Source organism: Schistocerca serialis, chromosome 9, assembly GCF_023864345.2.
Source record: "Schistocerca serialis cubense isolate TAMUIC-IGC-003099 chromosome 9, iqSchSeri2.2, whole genome shotgun sequence".
NCBI lineage: Eukaryota > Metazoa > Arthropoda > Insecta > Orthoptera > Acrididae > Schistocerca > Schistocerca serialis.
In genome coordinates this window covers 439,451,518-439,465,397 of record NC_064646.1, presented here as the reverse complement: position 1 = coordinate 439,465,397, position 13,880 = coordinate 439,451,518, and the positions used below count along the sequence as shown (strand labels likewise).

At 45.2% G+C, this 13,880-nt stretch overlaps 1 protein-coding gene across 3 annotated transcripts in view; it reads right to left on the bottom strand.

The window, feature by feature from the left end:
- LOC126418541 (serine/threonine-protein kinase Tao) overlaps window positions 1-13,880 on the bottom strand; it is a 206,268-nt gene that overhangs the window by 125,385 nt on the left and 67,003 nt on the right. For all 3 annotated transcript variants that reach the window (XM_050085353.1, XM_050085354.1, XM_050085355.1), the window contains one exon: window positions 9,572-9,734. In XM_050085353.1, coding sequence (XP_049941310.1) covers window positions 9,572-9,734 — 163 coding nt within the window. The remainder of the gene's footprint in view (window positions 1-9,571; window positions 9,735-13,880) is intronic.

The following is a 13,880-nucleotide window of genomic DNA, read 5'->3' as shown; positions in this document are numbered from 1 at the left end:
GGACAACACTCAGTACAGAGACCTGAGGCACCCCGCTCTCCTGTGAAAAGGTGTGGGATAAGGAGGAACCCACATGTACCTAGCAAACTCAGTCTCCTAAAAATTCCCGGATGAAGTGGGAAGCTGACCATGGAGGCCCCATGTGTGCATTTTTTTTTTTCATCAGTCTACTGACTGGTTTGATGTGGCCCGCCACGAATTCCATTTCTGTGCTAACCTCTTCATCTCAGAGTAGCACTTGCAACCTATGTCCTCAATTATTTGCTTGACGTATTCCAATCTCTGTCTTCCTCTACAGTTTTTGCCCTCTACAGCTCCCTCTAGTACCATGGAAGTCATTCCCTCATGTCTTAGCAGATGTCCTATCATCCTGTCCCTTCTCCTTAACAGTGTTTTCCACATATTCCTTTCCTCTCCGATTCTGCGTAGAACTTCCTCATTCCTTACCTTATCAGTCCACCTAATTTTCAACATTCGTCTATAGCACCACACCCCAAATGCTTCTATTCTCTTCTGTTCCGGTTTTCCCACAGTCCATGTTTCACTACCATACAATGCTGTACTCCAGACGTACATCCTCAGAAATTTCTTCCTTAAATTAAGGCCGGTATTTGATATTAGTAGACTTCTCTTGGCCAGAAATGCCTTTTTTCCATAGCGAGTCTGCTTTTGATGTCCTCCTTGCTCCGTCCGTCATTGGTTATTTTACTGCCTAGGTAGCAGAATTCCTTAACTTCACTGACTTCGTGACCATCAATCCTGATGATAAGTTTCTCGCTGTTCTCATTTCTACTACTTCTCATTACCTTTGTCTTTCTCCGATTTACTCTCAAACCTTACTGTGTACTCATTAGACTGTTCATTCCCTTCAGCAGATCATTTAATTCTTCTTCACTTTCACTCAGGATAGCAATGTCATCTGCGAATCGTATCATTCATATCCTTTCACCTTGTATTTTAATTCCACTCCTGAACCTTTCTTTTATTTCCATCATTGCTTCCTCGATGTACAGATTGAAGAGTAGGGCAAAAGGCTACAGCCTTGTGTTACACCCTTCTTAATAGTCCACTCTTATTATTCCCTCTTGGTTGATGTACATATTGTATATGACCCATCTCTCCCTATAGCTTACCCCTACTTTTTTCAGAATCTCTAACAGCTTGCACCATTTTATATTGTCGAACACTTTTTCCAGGTCGACAAATCCTATGAAAGTGTCTTGATTTTTCTTTAGCCTTGCTTCCATTATTCGCCATAATGACAGAATTGCCTCTCTCGTCCCGTTTCTTTTCCTAAAACCAAACTGATCGTCACCTAGCGCATTCTCAATTTTTTTTTCCATCCTTCTGTATATTATTCTTGTAAGCAGCTTCAATGCATGAGCTGTTAAGCTGATTGTGCGATAATTCTCGCACTTGTCAGCTCTTGCCATCTTCGGAATTGTGTGGATGATGCTTTTCCGAAAGTCAGATGGTATATCGCCAGACTCATATATTCTACACACCAACGTGAATAGTCATTTTGTTGCCACTTCCCCCAATGATTTTAGAAATTCTGATGGAATGTTATCTATTCCTTCTGCCTTATTTGACCGTAAGTCCTCCAAAGCTCTTTTAAATTCCGATTCTAATACTGGATCCCCTATCTCTTCTAAATCGACTCCTGTTTCTTCTTCTATCACATCAGACAAATCTTCACCCTCATAGAGGCTTTCAATGTATTCTTTCCACCTATCTGCTCTCTCCTCTGCATTTAACAGTGGAATTCCCGTTGCACTCTTAATGTTACCACCGTTGCTTTTAATGTCACCAGAGGTTGTTTTGACTTTCCTGTATGCTGAGTCTGTCCTTCCGACAATCATATCTTTTTCGATGTCTTCACATTTTTCCTGCAGCCATTTCGTCTTAGCTTCCCTGCACTTCCTATTTATTTCATTCCTCAGCGACTTGTGTTTCTGTATTCCTGATTTTCCCGGAACATGTTTGTGCTTTCTCCTTTCATCAATCAACTGAAGTATTTCTTCTGTTGCCCATGGTTTCTTCGCAGCTACCTTCTTTGCACCTATGCTTTCCTTACCAACTTCTGTGATGGCCCTTTTTTAGAGATGTCCATTCCTCTTCAACTGTACTGCCTACTGTGCTATTCCTTATTGCTGTATCTATAGCGTTAGAGAACTTCAAACGTTTCTCGTAATTCCTTAGTACGTCCGTATCCCATTTCTTTGCGTATTGATTCTTCCTGACTAATGTCTTGAACTTCAGCCTACTCTTCATCACTACTATATTGTGATCTCAGTCTATATCTGCTCCTGGGTACACCTTACGATCCAGTATCTGATTTCGGAATCTCTGTCTGACCATGATGTAATCTAATTGAAATCTTCCCGTATCTCCCGGCCTTTTCCAAGTATACCTCCTCCTCTTGTGATTCTTGAACAGGGTATTCGCTATTACTAGCTGAAAATTGTTACAGAACTCAATTAGTCTTTCTCCTCTTTCATTCCTTGTCCCAAGCCCATATTCTCCTGTAACCTTTTCTTCTACTCCTTCCCCTACAACTGCATTCCAGTCGCCCATGACTATTAGATTTTCGCCCCCTTTACATACTGCATTACCCTTCCAATATCCTCATACACTTTCTCAATCTGTTCATCTTCAGCTTGCGACGTCGGCATGTATACCTGAACTATCGTTGTCGGTGTTGGTCTGCTGTCAATTCTGATTAGAACAACCCGGTCACTGAACTGTTCACAGTGTGTGCATAGTACTTTGAATGTCTGTCCGCCAACAGGTACCATAGGCTTTCTCCAAATCAAAGAAACCGGCCACTGTTTGTCGCTTCTGCAGAAAATTATTCATGATGAACGTCGACAGGGTGATGAGATGATCAACCACTGAGCGGCACTTTCGGAACACACACTGGACATTAGTGAGAAGATGGTGTGACTCCAGCCACCACACTAATCCACCATTTATCATGCGTTCCATCACCTTACAAACGCTGCTGGTAAGCGAAATTTGATGATAGCTGGAAGGAAGAGATTTATCTTTACCAGGCTTAGATAGGGGAACAACAGTAGCTTCACGCCAAAGCATGGGAAATACACTGTCAGTCCAAATACGGTTGTAGGTATCAAGGAGAAAGCATTTTCCCGCAGAAGGGAGATTCTGCAGCATGAGGACGTGGATTGTATCGGGTCCAGGAGCAGAAGACCTAGATCAGGAGAGCGCATGCTCGAGTTCCCTCATAGTAAAAGGAATATTGTAGCATTCTCGATTCAAAAAGAGAAAAGAGATTGCACGAGCCTCCTCCGCCTGTTTCTGAGGAAGGAAGGCAGGATGGTAGTGGGTGGAGCTTGAAACCACCCCAAAGCGTTGAAAATATTGACAGGGTCAACTATGACGTTTCCCGCCACAGTCAGACCAGGAATCAGGGAGTGGGCGGTAGTTCCAGAAAGGCGGCGCAGGCCACCCCAAATGAGAGGGGGCAGAATAAATCTGTTGAACGAGCTGGTGAAGGAAACCCAGCATGCTTTCTTGCTTTCCTTAACAGTGTGACGGCACTGCACACATAGCTGCCTGTAGCGGATGCAGTTCGTTAACATAGGATGAGGGTGAAAGCCACGAAGCGCACATTGTCGGTCATGATTCACATTGCCGCACTCCACAGTCCACCAAGGGACTGGGACCCAACAGGTAGAAGTAGTAGTACGAGAGTTAGACGATTTGTTTGGCAGCTGAGAGAATAACGTCCACGAGGTGCTCGACATGATCATCACAGCTGGGAAACGGCCGTTCGTCAAACACTGCCAAGGAGGAATATAACCTCCAGTCAGCAAGAGAGGATTTCCAATGAGTGGGCCGCTGTGATGGGGGTATGATTGTACAGGCGAGTCACACAAGGGAAGTGGTCACTCAAGTAAGTATCGAAAAGAGCACACCACTCTGGGACATCGAGCGAGCTGGGCAGAGCAGATCGAGAGGTCTAAGTGGGAATAAGCGTGCATGGAATCAGAGAGAAATGTGGCTTTGCCAGTGTTAAGGCACACAAGATTAAGATGATTAAGAAGATCTGCCAAATGAGAACCTCTCAGGCAGGTGACAGGCGAGCCCAAAGAGGATGATGGGCATTGGTGTCACCGAGAAACAACGGGTTGAGGAAGCTGAACAACAAGCTGCATCAGGTCCGCCCTAGTGACAGCAGAAGACGAAGGGATATAAATGGTGCAGAGGGGAAAGGTAAATTCGAAAAGGAAAACACGGGCAGCTACTGTTTACAAGTGGGTGTGCAAGGGGATAGGGCGATGACAAACATCATTTCGTAGAAGCAGCATGATCCCACCATGAGCAGGGATCCCTGCCGTAAGGGGAAGGTCCATCCGTAGCGAAGTAAAATGGGAAAGAGCAAAATGGTCTTTATGAGGTAGCTTTGTTTCTTGGTGACAGACTACAAGCGGACATTGCTATCATTGGAGCAGCTGGAGGTTGCCCTGTTAGACCGAAGGCCACAGATAATCCATTGTAAAAGGGCCATACAATTTACGAACACCAGAGAATGAAGAAGAAACACCTCGACGGCCACTTAGGGTGAGCCACCGAGGGAGGACAGCCACTGGAATCCACAGGTGAAGGATCTTCGTCTAGCAACTCAGTGGGACCAATGGAGCTTCCCCGGTGTCTGTCAGTTGAAAAGGACCGACGAGTCGAAGAGGGCCGACGAGTCGGAGAGGGGGAAGACCGTTTGCCTTTGGATGATTGTTTTGGCTTTTGGCAGAAGAGCCAGATGGCTGCGAACTCAAGGTACGCAAGAAATCTTCCCGGGAATATTCCTTTTTGAACTGACGGTTCATTGGCTGTGTTGCAACCGTCTTTGCTGGTGAGGGCAAAGAACACGGTACTGTAGCTTCCATAGGAAGGGACAGTCGGTTAACGGCTCGTCAACAGTTTCCGGGCAACAGGAAAAGGTAACTTCTCCTTCCCCCTTATCTCCTGAACAGATCGCTCATCTTGATAGATGGGACAAGAACGAGAAGAAGCAGCATGGTCTCCCGGACAATTAACACAGTGGGGGGCCAAGGAGGAGGACAGGTGCCCTCATGTGCATCCCTGCTATAAGTGACACATTTGGCTGCGTTTTTACATGACGTGCTGGTACGATTGAACTGGTGGCATTTATAACGTAAGGGCGCACAGAGATGACTTCATAGCCTGCCTTTACCTTGGTAGGAAGCATTAACTGATCAAAAGTCAGGAACAATGTGCAAGTGGGCACCACATCGGCAGCTTCCTTTTTCATAACTCGATGAACAGCAGTAATGCTCTGATCCGATAGATAATTGTCCTCCGTCAAACCATCCAACAGCTGGGTGTAGATAACACTGTGGGATGAGTTAAGTGTCCTGTGAGCCTCCACTTTTATTCGTGGAGGATTTGGGCCTTGAGTAGTTTCTGGGCCTAGAGAGCACTATCAATTTCCAAAAGCTGAGTACCACTGCGGAGACTAGCACGGCTTTACAGGGCCGGCGATGCCATCCACACCTTTCTCTATGACAAAGGGGTTAACAAGTAGCAAAAATTTGGTTTTCATCTAAAGGTGAGACCACTAGATATTGAGGTGCAACAGGAAGAGACATTGAGGCAGGAGCGCGCGCGCGCGCGCACGCACACACACACACACACACACACACACACACACACACACACACACACCAAGCTGTATTTAGTGGGGTTGGGAGGGGGGCAGTGAGTTACATTAGATTTAGGCCAGAGAGGTTACGGGACAAAGGATGTGCTGTAAGGATAGTTGCCATCTGCACAGCTCAGATAAGCTGATGGTAGTGGGGAGGGTTCAGACGACATGGACTACAAAGCCGCTACTGAAATCTCGTATGTTGTGCTCTATTGCATGTTGTGCCCTGGGTGGTCCACCTTCCTTTCAGCAACAGTCTGATGGTTGCTGTTCATTCTGGCTGACAGCTGGTTGGTTGTCATACCAATGTAAAACGCTGTGCAGTGGTTATATCAGAGCTGGTATATAGCACTGCTGCTTTCACAGGTGGCCCAGCCTCTAATGAGGTAAGATAAGCCTGTGAAGGGACTGCAATAGGAGGTGTAGGGCGGATGGATAAGGCAGGTCTTGTATCTGGATCTTCCACAAGGGTATGATCCCTGTGGCAGGGGACTGGAGGTGGGAGTGGCATAGGGATGGACTAGCATGTTGTGGAGGTTGGGTAGGTTGTGCAACATCACTTTAGGAGGGGAGGATGTCCCTCACTTTAGGCCATGATGATAGATAATCAAAGCCCTGATGAAGGACGTGGTTCAGTTGTTCCAGTCCAGCCGGATGGTACTGGGTGACAAGGGGGGACACTTCTTTGTGGGTGGTTCTTGGGTTGGATGTGAGGATCAGGTGTGTGTGAGGATACGGCACAAGGGATCTGTTTGTGTACTAGATCTTGAGGGTATTGCATGTCTGCGAAGGCCTTTGCAGGGCCTTCAGCATACGGGCGAGGGAGTTATCAGTGCAGATGTGTCTGCCAAGGGTGGCCAACCTGTATGGGAGAGATTTTTTGGTGTGGAAAGGGTGGCAGCTGTCGAAGTGCAGGTACTGTTGGTGATTGGTTGGTCTGATGTGGACTGAGGTGTGGATGGAGCCATCTGAGAGGAGGAGACCAACATCTAGGAAGGTGGCACAATGGGTAGAGGAGGACCAGGTGAAGTGGATGGGAGAGAAGGTGTCGAGATTGTGGAGGAATGAGGTAAGGTGTCCTGGCCTTGGGTCCAGATTATAAAGATGTCGTCAATAAACCTGAACCAGACTAGGGGTTTGGAGAGGCTAGGAATGTTTCCTCTAGGTGGCCCGTGAAGAGCTTGGCATAGGAGGGTGCATTGTGGGTGCCCATGGCTGTGCCACAAATTTGTTTGTATCTTTCCCTTCAAGGGTGAAGCAGTTATGGGTTAGGATGTAGTCGGTTAGGAACGAGGAATGAAGTGGTGGGTGTAGAATCTGCAGGGCATTGGGAGAGGTAGTGTTCAAGCACGGCAAGGCCATGGGCATGCGGGTTGCTGGTGTATAAGGAGGTTGCATCTACAGTGATGAGTAGGGACCCAGGAGGCAAGAGTGTGGAGATGATGGAGAGCCAGTGCAGGAAGTGATTGGTATCTTTAATGTGGGAGGCTATGTTTTCTACAATTGGTTGTAGGTGTTGGTCAACATGGGTCAAGTTTCTTTTGGTGAGGGCACTGTAACCAGGCCACGTTTGTGTATTTTGGGGAGCATGGAGAAGGTGGGTACACAGGCTGTTGCTGGGATGTGTAGGCAATGGATTCAGGGGAGAGGTTCTGCGAAGAGCCTAAGGATTTCAGCAGGGATTGGAGGTTATGTTGGAGAGATGGGATCTCTTTGGCAGAGCTTATAAGTGGAGGTGTCAGACAGCTGGCAGATGCCCTCTGCCAGGTAGTCACTACAATTCATCCCAACAGCGGTGGAACCTTTATCTGCCAGGAGGATGATTAGGTCACGATCCGCTGAAAGGTGGTTGTTCTTAGTGAGGGACTTGGGAAGGACAGGTTGGAAGTTAGCAATTTCTGGAAGGTGACTAGGGGATGGTTACGCAGCAGTGTGGGAGGGTCATGGTTGGATGGTGGTATAACTGGGACAGGCAGCATTTGACGTTAAGATTGGACTGGTTTCGGTTGGAGGGGTTGGTGGCAAAGAAGTGCTTCTATGGTAAAGAGTGGGAGAATGAGAGTAGGTCTTTCACAAGCCCAGCCTGTTTAAATCTGGGAGTAGGGCTGAATATGAGGCCTTTAGACAGGACTGAAACTTTTGTGGAGCTGAGGATTCTGGCAGAGAGGTTAACAAAAGTCTTCTGGGATTGTTTTGGTTCTGGATTTCAGGGAATGCTGGTAGGGGTTTTTGGAGGATGTGGAAGGTTGAGAAGATCAGCTAGGCACGGTCTGCCTGCTATGAGGGGTTGACGAGGAGGAGCATTGAGAGTAGGGTTGGGGTTGGATAGTGGTGCCACAAGGTGGGAGTAGGATTACAACAGGCTGGATAACTTGTGGAGTTGGTGTACGGAACGTTCTACTAGGTGCTGGAGTGTCAGGATTTCAATTTCAGTGATAAGGTGTAGGTAGTGGGAATTGCACAGTAGCAGTAATTTGCGGAGGGAGTGGAGGTGGTTTGTGATGCCTGTGCTGTGGAAACGTGTTTATGTAGAACAAGGTTTGTGAGGGAAGTGACCAGTGGAATGTGAAAAGGTGAAGGTCATTGTGGAAGGAGGTGTGGGATCCAGAAATGGGATTTTTATGGTTGGTGAGTGGGGAGATGCCATTGCTTAGGCAGCATATAAGAAACAGGATACGGACATGGTTTTGGCTAGGGATAGGGAAACTTTTCTGAACTGTTGCAGATAAATAGAGCAGGGGTCCATTGTGTTGGGGAGGAGGTGCACTGGGGAAGGAAGTTTGTGATGAAAGTGGTGGGTAAAGGTTGCAGGAAGTGTTGAATAATGTTGTGATGGGTGTCAGGAGTGAAAGGAATTGTGTTGGTGGCAGGGGGTAGTACTGTAACTGAGATATACCTGATCGCGTGAGATATTGTTACGCGCACGAAATACATTTGATTGTTTGGGATTTATCGTCACGTGTAAGAGATAAAAAGGACACAGAGACAGGCAGAACAGGAGCGATATGTGAGGGAGGGGATGATTTTGTTATACTAGAATTGTGTTATGCTGTTATTGGGAGTCGTATGGCTCATGGAGATGCATGTGGAGCTATCGTAACAGACAGGGCCCCAACCACAGGGTGTAACAAGTCGTGTGTAATAGCATATGGAATATGGAAATTCTAGGATGGAAAATAATTTCGAAATAGTTATAATCATCAAATAGAGGTGGCTCTAAGCACCACATACACAACTTTTTCCTTGACAGTTCTGAGCACTACTCCCCCAGTACACTGCACCACATCTCTCCGCCCTGGAAGAAAAGTTATGCCTGAAAACCCAAAATAGTGTTCTGTACTACCTAACAGACAGACGTAGCCATTTAACATTAGTCTGAAGAAAGCTAGACACATACAGGATACTAACAAGTGTACCCAGAGCCATTTGTTGAGAAATACCGTCTATTACGTTATTCCCCATGAAACTAACAGAGGGTGTCATTTGCCTCCCCTCATACCCCCCACCCCATATCTCAGATTCTCAATTTAATCTTAGATGTATAACATCTCTAAAGTAACAGAAAAAAGAGGTAACTACACATTTGTCAGCTTCCGTGCCAACAATGATAGCTATTTATAGAATTTAACAACATTTGGTTTTCTTGCTTTGAAACAAAATTAATGATGTTAAACACTGATGATATTCACAATTTCACATACCACTGTTTCGTTACATATAAAGCAAACATTACATAAAAACTAAGGTTAAAATGAATACTGTATGGATTCTTATACAATAAGCTTCACAGAGCATCATAAATGTGCTGTGACGACATGAAGAAAGTCGAGATGAATATAAGTTACCTCAATTTTTTTAGAAAGAGAAAGAAACATTGCTTACCATCAGCATCTCCTAGATTACTCTCTGTTTCAAATGCATCAATCATGAGGATTTTCTTCATTTTTCTGTAATTCAGATGATCTAGTTCACGGACTGCTGCTTTTGTTCGTTGAATAAGGTCAATAAGAATATGCGGTGATCGTTGCCTTGTAACGAACTGGTGCTGGAGGAGGCAAAAAGTGTTATGTAGTCAAGCATGAAATGATAATCTTCCAAGTAACGATTTGAAGGAAATTCAAACATTCATTTTGAAGTAAATATATGATATTTGCACACAATTTCTTAATGCAACAAGAGATTTTAAATTAATGCGCATAACAGGAACATTATGTACAGGATTCTATCGACAATTCTATGGGATGGTGGAATTAGCTGCTGCTGCTGTTGGTGGTGGTGGGGGAGGGTGGTGGAGGATGAAACAATTTCAGATGCCAAATAATTAACATAACCAACAGTTGTTTAATATACACAGAATGTCAGTAAGACTATTTATTTCCTCACTTGCCATAGTCGTATTGTCTCAATTTTTACAGGGTTTCACTTAAGTACACTCCTGGAAATGGAAAAAAGAACACATTGACACCGGTGTGTCAGACCCACCATACTTGCTCCGGACACTGCGAGAGGGCTGTACAAGCAATGATCACACGCACGGCACAGCGGACACACCAGGAACCGCGGTGTTGGCCGTCGAATGGCGCTAGCTGCGCAGCATTTGTGCACCGCCGCCGTCAGTGTCAGCCAGTTTGCCGTGGCATACGGAGCTCCATCGCAGTCTTTAACACTGGTAGCATGCCGCGACAGCGTGGACGTGAACCGTATGTGCAGTTGACGGACTTTGAGCGAGGGCATATAGTGGGCATGCGGGAGGCCGGGTGGATGTACCGCCAAATTGCTCAACACGTGGGGCGTGAGGTCTCCACAGTACATCGATGTTGTCGCCAGTGGTCGGCGGAAGGTGCACGTGCCCGTCGACCTGGGACCGGACCGCAGCGACACACGGATGCACGCCAAGACCGTAGGATCCTACGCAGTGCCGTAGGGGACCGCACCACCACTTCCCAGCAAATTAGGGACACTGTTGCTCCTGGGGTATCGGCGAGGACCATTCGCAACCGTCTCCATGAAGCTGGGCTACGGTCCCGCACACCGTTAGGCCTTCTTCCGCTCACGCCCCAACATCGTGCAGCCCGCCTCCAGTGGTGTCGCGACAGGCGTCAATGGAGGGACGAATGGAGACGGTCGTCTTCAGCGATGAGAGTCGCTTCTGCCTTGGTGCCAATGATGGTCGTATGCGTGTTTGGCGCCGTGCAGGTGAGCGCCACAATCAGGACTGCATACGACCGAGGCACACAGGGCCAACACCCGGCATCATGGTGTGGGGAGCGATCTCCTACACTGGCCGTACACCACTGGTGATCGTCGAGGGGACACTGAATAGTGCACGGTACATCCAAACCGTCATCGAACCCATCGTTCTACCATTCCTAGACCGGCAAGGGAACTTGCTGTTCCAACAGGACAATGCACGTCCACATGTATCCCGTGCCACCCAACGTGCTCTAGAAGGTGTAAGTCAACTACCCTGGCCAGCAAGATCTCCGGATCTGTCCCCCATTGAGCATGTTTGGGACTGGATGAAGCGTCGTCTCATGCGGCTGCACGTCCAGCACGAACTCTGGTCCAACTGAGGCGCCAGGTGGAAATGGCATGGCAAGCCGTTCCACAGGACTACATCCAGCATCTCTACGATCGTCTCCATGGGAGAATAGCAGCCTGCATTGCTGCGAAAGGTGGATATACACTGTACTAGTGCCGACATTGTGCATGCTCTGTTGCCTGTGTCTATGTGCCTGTGGGTCTGTCAGTGTGATCATGTGATGTATCTGACCCCAGGAATGTGTCAATAAAGTTTCCCCTTCCTGGGGCAATGAATTCACGGTGTTCTTATTTCAATTTCCAGGAGTGTATATACAAAAGAAAGTTAAAAATTTATGACTGTACAGCAAGGTTTCTAATTGAAAGACAACCATTATACAGTACTTTCAGTGCTAACTTTTTTTACTTTAACCCCAAAACACTAAAGGGTGGGAGCATTACATTATTACAAAACCCTCAAGTTTTACTACTACATATTTTATTAAACACATAATGTATAGTTTATGCACCAGTTAATTACAATTATAAGGTCTCAAATAGTACATCACATAAAAAATAAATACAAAATGTCCCATTTTAACCCCTCTACTCACAATAACAGATTGGTGGGAACCTTGAATAGGTACCAACAGCAGTTGTACATTTTAGGAAGCTCAGGTATGATACAACAACTTTCTCCTAGAAAACTAGCTTGCACCTAATATACTGGAAAAAAATAAAAGTTCATTTATTTACACCATATATGGATAATTTTATAATGGTTTATATTTTTTTCAATACTCCTACTTGGCTGTGTGCTAATCATGTAATCACCCTATTTTGTTATAGGTGTCCTTAGCTAGCTGACAAGGGATTTCAATTTTCCTCACACACTCCTCAATCACAAAGTTCTATCTCTTTCCTGTACTTTTTTTCCTTCTTCATGGTTCTTTAAGACCTTTCCTCTCTTGACTTTCCCTTTCCACACTCCAAAGAATGTGGGTTACTTCTGATGATGGTCATATAATCTACCTCACTGCATGAAATTAAGAGTCCTGCCTCTTTCTTATCTATGTAACTTGGTGCAGCTAAGTTATTTCTTTTTGCTGCTTCAAAGTAACTGACAATATTTTTGTATGCCAGAGATTCTATCCATATACCAGTTTATTCTCTTCCAATATGGAAGCTCCTATCTGGAACTGCATTTTTCCATTCGCTCCTTAGCTTGCGCAGCAGAGAAAGGTAGTGCCCAGCTTCCTGTCTCTCATCATTTTTATCGCACAGTAAACTTGAGATCTCGTCTATAAACTTAACCTTTGATCTGGCATATTAAGTGTCCATTAGATGAATTTTCCTTTTCAGTATGAGTTCTTTCAGGAGCACAAACATCCACACTATTTGTAGTGTCTTAGGCTTTCTTACAGTCTACAAATTGTTACAAACTTCCTGTACTCCAGCATTATATACTTTTAAATGCTTTTAAAGTCAAAGATTGGTTCAACTCATAATGTACCTTCCCAGAACCCTGCTTGCTTCTCACCAGTACAGGATCGAATCTTCCTTCCATAGTTTGCAGTGCCTTGCAAAATATTTTATATAATACTGAAAGTAGATAAATTCGTCTATAAATGTTAACACTTTTAAACAATTGAACTACAGGTAAGAACATCAACAATGTATGAAAAGCCAGATTGCTACTTAACGTAAAGATGCCATGTAAAGTTGCAAATAGGCACAATTAGAAGCCACTTACATAAAGCTTCCTGCCACAGCCTTCATCAGCAAATGAGAAACATACACCATTCATACACAGAAGTAAGCACAACTCGTACACCCATGACCACCAACTCCAGCATCTCGGCCCAAGATGTGTTTCTCTTTTCGCTAATGAAGGTTGTGGTCAAAAATTATATATAAATGTCTTAATTGCGCCTGCCAGCAACTTAATGTGTCTTCTTTATGGTTGAGTAGCAATCTGTTCTTTCCTACCTTACTCTCAACAATTTTCTTGTTCCTCTCTTGTGAAGTGAATATATGAGAGGCATTAGCCAGTCTTCAGGGATTCTCTTCCTCTCTCAAATAAAAGGGTCAGACAAAATTTCTGTATTTCTCATTCTGAGGAATACTGCTACTATGCCACCTTCAACTGTTGCTTTATTATTTTTCAGTTATTGAATAATTATGTTAGCTTCACATCCGTTGGAGGGTCGAGAGTCAGATTTTGTTCATCTTCATATCTCCCATAGATAGTGATTGCCATGTACATTCACTATTCAGTAGCCTTTTAAAGGATCTGACAAGGATTTTACACTTCTCCTTGTTGTTCGCTCCCAACTGCGCTTCGTTATCCTCAGAGCATAGATCAGAAGACTCCTACTCTTTTGAATGTGTTGAAGGTCTGATGGAAACTTCACCACAGATACGTTTCTGAAATCTGACATTTTCTTCAATCAGTACACTTCATATTGCTAGTTAAACAATGGAAAATCCAGGATGGAATGTAAGAATATTTTGAAAAGGATAGATGCTACTCACCATATAGCAGATATGCTGAGTTGCAGATAGGCACAACAAAAAGGCTGTCGCAAAGTGAGCTTTCGGCCAATAAGGCCTTTGTTGAAAACACACACACACACACACACACACACACACACACACACACACACACACA